Source organism: Atta colombica, unplaced genomic scaffold, assembly GCF_001594045.1.
Source record: "Atta colombica isolate Treedump-2 unplaced genomic scaffold, Acol1.0 scaffold38, whole genome shotgun sequence".
NCBI classification, from domain to species: domain Eukaryota; kingdom Metazoa; phylum Arthropoda; class Insecta; order Hymenoptera; family Formicidae; genus Atta; species Atta colombica.
In genome coordinates, this window is record NW_017259490.1 from 1,422,050 (window position 1) to 1,430,506 (window position 8,457).

An 8,457-nucleotide genomic window follows, 5' to 3' on the forward strand; every position below is an offset into this window, starting at 1 on the left:
CATTTCAACTTAATTCCTAGCTCAGAAACTTAGTACCAACTTAATACCAACTAACAATAATATCAATGTTACAATTTCCCATTCAACAATGTAGCTGTATATATAATGTGTTATATTACATTTATTTTGTTGAGTGAGAAATTATGATACAATGTTAGAATGTTAATTAGGAAAGTTTATTCTTAGTATTCTTGATCAGAATTATATTACAATATCACTTTTATTCTTTTTATTCACACGATGATGAGATTATATTCTATTTTGGTTACTTCTTATATATCAATATAATATATATTACTACAAATGAAGAAAAACAAATAAAAATAAAATCTTTATCAAGACAATTTTACTTTTAATAAAACTCCAACTAGAAATACAAGTTTAATTTGTAAGGTGACGTCGATATACGTAACTTTCTCGCGAAAGGAGATTGCCCCTTACAGAAAACAAGAAACAGCTGTCGTAAGCAGCTTTCTTACGTGATGCCGTTCTAATTGGAAGTGAATTTTATTTTCAGTCACAAAGAATCAGTATATCATCATTATAGTAGTTAAGCCTGAACAAAAATTGCACGAAAGGCTGCGCAAGGGGAAAATCATGGAGCGTTTAACTTTCAAGCGCGCCATGCGAAATCGACCGAGTTAGAAATCTCGCAGTTGAATCGAAAAGAATATTCGGGCTGATATTTTACGAATTTCTAGTTATTAGTAAGGAAATAAAAAGTGAGATTGTATTAATGCACACAATGACATAACATATTGTATCGGGCGAGAAAAACGTGCTTCGATGTAAATGATGTCCTAGTTGTTTTTATTTGGACTCCGTATGAAAGAGATTTCTGTTCACTCTCTCTGCGTCACACGACTCTACGTCTAATCTGCGAGAAAGTCGAAGGCGCACTTTGGAATCCGTTGAGATCGTATGTCTACACCCAGTAAAAATTGCACTATATTTTTATCATTATTTTATCATTATATACATATATGAACAGGAATGAACAGTATCTAGAAGCATGTTCGCATAATGATTTAAATATCATCCGAAATTTCTTACTTTTCTATTATTTTTGATAATAGTTTTATTGATATAACTTATTAATACATAATAATGACGAAATTTATAATAAATATATTAAGTCAACATATAAAAATGATATAAAAACAAATATGAAAATAACGATAACTTATATTGAATACGGCCATGAGAATTATACAGATAGACAATGGGTAGCTAATTAGTCAATCTTTTATATTTTTAATCATTAGAAGGCGGAAAGGCCTTCTAATAATTTTAAATTTTATAATAACTCCTTGAATAAGATTAAAATTTATCGTATTCCCTCGCTTCAAAATGCAAAATAGTGACACTGTTTACTATAGTGACTTCCCGTTCTGTAAACGTTAATTTATTTTGAGCAGAGAATGAATAAATTTATCGTAACTCCTGATTAAAGTTGTATTTCTAACAGTGCAGGTAAACAAGTATATAATATGCAATTAAATGCACATAAATTTAATATAATGTTTTTACGAAAAAAATAGGCAGATTTCTGTAATGTTTCTTTGTACAATTATTAACAATATTACCACAAATATAGCATTATCTTGATTAATTAAAATTTTACTCGTATTTATCTTTTCGTTAATAATAGCAAGGAATAATCAATTGTTACCGTGCAAGCAATTAAGGACAAAGGCGAATGATACTGCGTAATATAATTATTTAAACAATTTTAATGAATTGATCTCGTAATGTTCAGTCATTCGAATTAAGAAATTCAACTAGTATTAAATACAAATAAATACGTGCATTATTTTAAAAAATATACTTGTACATATATGCACATATATTAAAATTTCTGACTTAATTAAGAAACTAAAAAAATGATTTTTGATGTTCTATATCTCTAATTATAGTTAGATATTACTTTTATTATATATATATTATCAAATTTCGAACTCATTAACTGATAATGATTGAATAGATAAATATAAAAATGATAACACATTTCGAAATATACGTACAGTATCATTAAATAGTAGGTCAAATTAACAACTTGTAGAGATGTTAGTTATATTTCACGGCAGAATATGATTATCATCTCTGCATTTAATTTGCAGAATAAAGTCCCACGTCTGTCGTAAAGCTACGTCGAAGTAAGACATTGAATTTCATCGAGCGAAGTGTACACTTGTTGCCAATTTTGGCGCGAGATTCATTTATCAGTACTTCATTTAATCAACCTTGCTCCAGAATGTAATTTAAATTCGTACGACGCGGATTCTTTCAATGCACATTGAAATTTGCCTGATCGTGCATCTTATTGATCGTAACATATAAAAAGATTCAATTTAATTTTTCATCTGCGATAAAAAGATAAAATTGTCTTTTTGATAAATATCAACAATTATAATAGTATAATTATCTTTTTTTATAAATATTATAAAAAAACAATGCATAATCCCGGATAGAACCGGTTAACAATAATTAATATATTTATTATTTATCGGGACAATTAAGAGTTTTGTTTTCCTTATCGAATGATTCTAAGAAGCTGTGATTACGTACTTCGTGGATCGACAATTTCGCGGACAATCGAGGAAAAGGCGAAGAATCATTGATGTCCCTCGTCAGGCGCTTACCGACACATAGGCGAATTCTTCACGTGTGCGAATATCGCAGGCCGCAACGCGATTCGATCGACCGCACTGGCACTGAGTGCGCTGAGCAGAACACTGGTGAGTGAGCGGCCGAGTCAGATTGCGAATCGACGGCGGTGGCGACGGTGACGAGGACGACGGCAACTAGCCAGGGTCGCTCCCGATGTCTCGCGTGAAGAACATACTCGGGGATCAACAACAATCCCCCCTCAAGAAACAAAGGGGGGCGAGCTGGTACTTTCACTTGTCTGTTCGATTCTACGTGGATTCGGGATTGCAGGATGGCCTTCAATGTCAGGACACATTGCAATATCCATGAATTAATAATATGAGATTCACAATAATTATACGATTCTCTTTTCTTTCATTTCTCTTTTATCAATAGTGCATAAGATATGTATTTCTAATTCGATTTATGAATTCTGTGTGTGTATATATATATATATATATGTGTGTGTGTGTGTGTGTGTATCTTTCTATCTATATCAAATTACTCCGGAACAAGCAGTAACTTTTAAGTTTAACAGATCGTTAGTTGTGTAATCAAACGTTTTTTTCTCGTACGATTTTATATAAAGCAATCTTTCCAATTCAAGATTCGATCTCTGTTCCTGTCAATCCGCATTGCGATATTTATGCGGAAGTTTTAATTTGATCTGTTATGAATTCTGCATGATTTTCCATCTGCATGAAATTACTTCGGAATAAGCAGTAATTTCTGAGTTTAAAAATGCTGATTACGCGATTAAATTTTTCTCCATAGTATTATATAAAATAATCTCGAATTACAATTTTCAAGTTTTAACTTTAGCTATTGCTGTCGATCTATATACTATACGTAATTTTTAATTCGAATCGTATTATGATATTTATGCATAATTTTTAATTTGATCTACAAATTTTGCAAATCCTTCCGTAAAATTATTCTAAAACAAGCAATAATTTGTCTGAATTAAACGGATTGTTAATGGTTAAACATTTTTTTCCATTATATAAAACATTTCGTTCTTATGTAAAACAATCTTGAAGTTACAATTTTAAAGTTTTAATCTCCGTTATTTTTAACGGCGAAAAGTTTCTTTATCGAAAGCGCAATGATCGTGTGTAGTAAAATTTTCAAGAGCATACACAACACACACAACACACACACACACACACACACACACACACACACACACACACACGCACACAAAGTCAATTTCATGTTACTTTCACGTAGGTCACATCGCTGACATTGAAGAATTGGGAAAGACGTGTGGACTAAGACCACTTTCGAACGCGAGATCGTCGTTAATACAATAATATTTGTGCAACTTGGCACGAATCTTGAGTTACACGATAAGAAAATCTGATGACTACATAATGAGAAACGTGACCATGATTATAATGCTATCTGCTTATCGTCCGCACGCGTGCGGGGAAAAGAAAAGATTAATTCGTTGCTTTACCTTATCATCATGGACTTTATTATATAAAGGGCTAATGCTAAAATGTACACAAGATAAGTTATTAAAAATGTTCATTATTGCGGTAGTAATAATTAATTATACACATGAATAGTCGTCTTCTACTAGAGAGTGAACGATGATCAATTTTCTTTTCGAGGGCTAACTTTTAAATATCAGATTCGACGCGTTTACTCGTAATTAAATTACAGCAAATACACGGTCGTATGAGACAAGGTCGGCGTAAACAGCGGGCCGCCGCATTACATACTAATCGATTTGTCTTCTCTAGGTTCCTTTAGTCGCTCCATCAGCTTGCCGTATTTAAGCACCGATTACATTGAGACGTTTCGCTCTAACGCGCGCTTTACACGTGGTTCGCAAGACAAAATCGTTTTTTACTTACGCACTAGTTAAGTAATATCTTTCTTTTTAAAATGACGTATCAGATTTTATTTAACTATGAGTAGAAGCCAAAAACACACTGCTAGCACCATCAAACAGTGCAATTATGTAGTTTCATATAATCTTAAATCAACTATATCGCGTTGAATGACATTTCGCAATTTAACGACACATTTTGTTCATTTTGTATATAGCTAGATTTTTAAGAAATAATATGTAATCACATCGCCTTACCCTTACAGCCACAATATATCAGGGATACAATATTGTAATCGTAACGTTTAAATAACAGATTGCATTTAAGTCTATCGTTCGTCCACAGCAATGGACAGTACAGTCACGCATCGCAACTACGCGTTTATATTGTGGATGAAAGGAAAAATATCTGATCGCGAAAACTAAATAATAATAAAAAAATCGCTGCTTAAAGAAACATCTGCACGCAAAACAGCAGTAAAAAGTATTGATGCGAGTAAAATAGTGTCGCGATGGACGACGAGTAATGCGAATTCCTGATTCGCAAAACGCGACGCATAAACTTAATAGCGTGCATTTATGCACTATATGCGAGACGAGTCGCTGAGATTTTAACAATCCAGTAGCGATCCCGTCGCATCGTCGACGTATTTGCCGCCTAATTCATAACGCGATACGTATGTAAATTTAAATAATCGGAATTGTTTTCCCTTACATCATTTATCGTTTAAGTGACCCGATTGCTTCCGGCATAAAGCCAAAAAAGGATGACACGAGCGATCCGCTTATACTTCCAATAAATTACATAACGAACCTCATAGATCTGCCTGTGATATTGCAGATCATACTCCAGGTATCAGACAATCTTTTTATCCAGCGTTTGCAGATACTTCCGATTACTTAAAGTTGCACGGTTGCCACTTGCCGATTAACGATATGCATAATTAAATTACTACACACACACACAGGAACCAAAAGCACAGATTTCGAGTTACTCGTAGAATTTGTCAGGTATAAGGAATTTTAATAATTGAACAAAGCATACACGTACAGTTTCAGTAATATTTATATATATATATATAGCCCAGTCTTACAAAAGAGTGACCACATCGTTTCAAGGGACGGGCAAACATTGCTCACTTGCGTTAAGACTAACAATCGATGTGCTGTCAGTTCAAAGTTTTTTTAGTTTCACTGAGAAAGTAGGTATCGTAATGTTACAATTATCATAAGCACAATAATTAGAAACCAATCTATTAGATTCAAATACAAATCCTACTTTCACTCTCCTATATGTTACTTCCATTTTTTTTTATTTATGAAAAAACAAAGCGGACATGTGTTGTCTGATTCAGTATATATAATGCTGGATGACCACCTTCAAAATTGCCTCAATTGCCATTGTGGCAACGTTTTCCGCGGTCTTGACGAACCGCGAGAAGTTCAGATCGATCACGTTTGCCTGAGGATTCCTCGGGCCCGAATACTGCTTAAGTTTAAAAGTATACGAGCCATAGCTAATTTCAATCGGTGCTGATGCATAAGTGGCAATAGGCTGGGGCTGTTTCTTGGTGGTGTTTGGATGTTGAAGTCAATGGAGATTGGCGCATCACATGGCATACTTGCGCGTCCATTCACGTGCCAATTCATTATACTTCTCTCTGTCGGTTTTGTATATCCTGGCTATCTCTGGTACCAGTGGGTCATCTGGATTTGGATCGCACAGCAGGGAGCATATTGACAATAACACTGTAAAATGATTAATAATATTAGAAAATTATTGATATAAAATATAATATATTTTCCAAATGCATATTACATGAAACACGCGTACCTTTTGATATAGTGAGTGCGGGAGACCATTGAGATCGTAAAATATCCAAACAAATACTTCCATTACTGTTGATATTAGGATGATAAATTCTAGTCGTGAATGCCACCTGGAAATAAATAGTAAATAATATTATTTGTGGCGGACATTTATTTGTATTCTTTACTTTTACAAAATACAATAAACATTTCAACTGTAATATGTACCTTAGGAGGTTTAAAAGGATAATCTGTTGGAAAGTGTATTGTTAGGAAAAATACTCCTCCTTGATACGGACTGTCAGGCTGTAATAAGAAATTAAAGAAACATAACATATTAAATAATTATTTATAATAAAATTCTATACTATAATATATTAATTTTGATGAGCAAAATATTTATTAAATATATTTAAAAAATCATAGCATAAGAAACATAAAGTATATAATGACTGTATTCCGCTATACTGCCAGTGAAAATTTATATTAATTTATATTACCTTACGTATATTGTAGATTTTCAGTACTGGCAGTATATGTATATCGTACATAACCAATGTATAATTGTCAAAAATTAAATCTTTTCACATTTTAATATAATATATAAAAGATCTCACATTCATTATACAAATACAGTTAATAATTAGAAAACCCCAAACAAAGTTTTTGGAGAGAAATACAAATCACAGAATACATGTTTCTTATAGATTTTGGATTGAATCCAAAAAACTCCAAAAATCATTTGCTCCATCATGTCCAGTTTTTAGATAATCAAGAAAAATGATGAAAAATCTAAAAGCTGAAATATTTGAATGAGTACAAGTAAATATCACATTAAAATGTGATAAAAAAAGAACCAATTTAAATATATTTTGATAAATTAAACAAAAGTGTAAGAACAAAAACAAATTTTATTTTACTAATGTTAGGTACTATAATTTAACATATTATAAAACAAATTCATATAAAGTACTATTATACAATAAACAGTTAGGTAATGAGTCATGGAAGGTTTTTTCAATTTCAAAAATGGATATTTTAATTGTTATTTTATGTTCTAGAGGTAATTAAAATACCTATTTCTGAAACCGAAATAACTTTTCATGACTCATGCAGGTTGCCTAATTATTTGTTGCACAATGATATTTTACACGAGTTTGTTTTATGACGTATTAAGTTATACCTAACATTAATAAAACAAAATTTTTTAGTTTTTTGCATTTTGTTTAACTTACCAAAATATATTTAATCAGTCCTGCAATTGCATTTTAATGTCATATTTACTTTTGCTATTTCTTCAAATGTTTAAATTTTCATAGATTTTCCATAATTTTTCTCGATTAAAAAATTGGATGTAATAGAGTAAAACAGTTTAGGAATTCAGATTCAGCGATCCAAAAGAAAAAACACCCCTGGTTTGGTTTTCTCTAAAAATTTTTTTGTGATCCTATGTAATTTGTATAAATTCTTATTTGCAAAAAGCAAATGTTAAAATTAAAAATTTGCATAAAGTATTGCATTACTTACTGGTCCCATGATTGTTGCCTGCCAGTGGAATACTGGAAAAATTAGGTTAAACAATTACATGCAAGTTATAATTAAATCATGAGATAGCTTACATATTTACTTTTATAACATTAATAATAAATAATCATTTCTTTCTAATAAAAAAATCGAAAATAATTTATAATATAAATAAAAAATTCCAATTAACATGGTAAAGTGCTCTAGTTTCAAGTTTATAATCTATCTAACTTGAATTGTATTCCGATATATATTGTTAAGACATTCGTTTTTTTGTCCTTCGAAAACTTCTTTGTGCTGCAACTAATCAACATGCTTGAAAAATTTATCATACAACAAAGCCAATATCAATCTTAGAATTAAAAATTTACGTAGTTCATGTTTCGTATTATAAATTTTCAGCATTGACAATGTATATCCGAATACAGCTTTGGTATATCAATATTTTATTTATTTTATATAATGCTCAAATATACTTTCTTTTTTAATTGAACTTCATTGATTATCAGTGCTAAGTATGTCACTGGATAATTAGTGACTATTCACTGATTCAGATTTAGAGACTAGGATATCAAATGGCAACTTCCGATTAATTGGCGTCACTTTATACACTTTAATTTCTACCGCTATATTACCCC

At 31.4% G+C, this 8,457-nt stretch overlaps 2 protein-coding genes across 4 annotated transcripts in view; both read right to left on the reverse strand.

Moving 5' to 3' along the window:
* Positions 1-2,725, reverse strand: part of LOC108690902 (progestin and adipoQ receptor family member 3) — a 9,555-nt gene extending 6,830 nt beyond the window's left edge. The window contains exon 1 of one of the 3 annotated variants that reach the window (XM_018198439.1): positions 2,569-2,725. The gene's annotated coding sequence lies outside the window, so the exon portion shown is untranslated. Of the gene's footprint in view, positions 1-2,024; positions 2,101-2,568 lie in introns of those variants that run through there. The other 2 variants (XM_018198440.1, XM_018198441.1) reach the window with 2 other exon arrangements.
* Positions 2,726-4,103: 1,378 nt separating this feature from the next.
* The window catches only part of LOC108691034 (ubiquitin-conjugating enzyme E2-17 kDa), a 6,329-nt gene continuing 1,975 nt past the window's right edge, over positions 4,104-8,457 (reverse strand). The window contains exons 3-6 of the mRNA XM_018198655.1: positions 7,823-7,860; positions 6,524-6,601; positions 6,321-6,426; positions 4,104-6,235 (exon numbers count right to left, since the gene is read on the reverse strand). Of these exons, the coding sequence (XP_018054144.1) occupies positions 6,096-6,235; positions 6,321-6,426; positions 6,524-6,601; positions 7,823-7,860 (362 nt within the window). The 3' untranslated portion in view covers positions 4,104-6,095. The remainder of the gene's footprint in view (positions 6,236-6,320; positions 6,427-6,523; positions 6,602-7,822; positions 7,861-8,457) is intronic.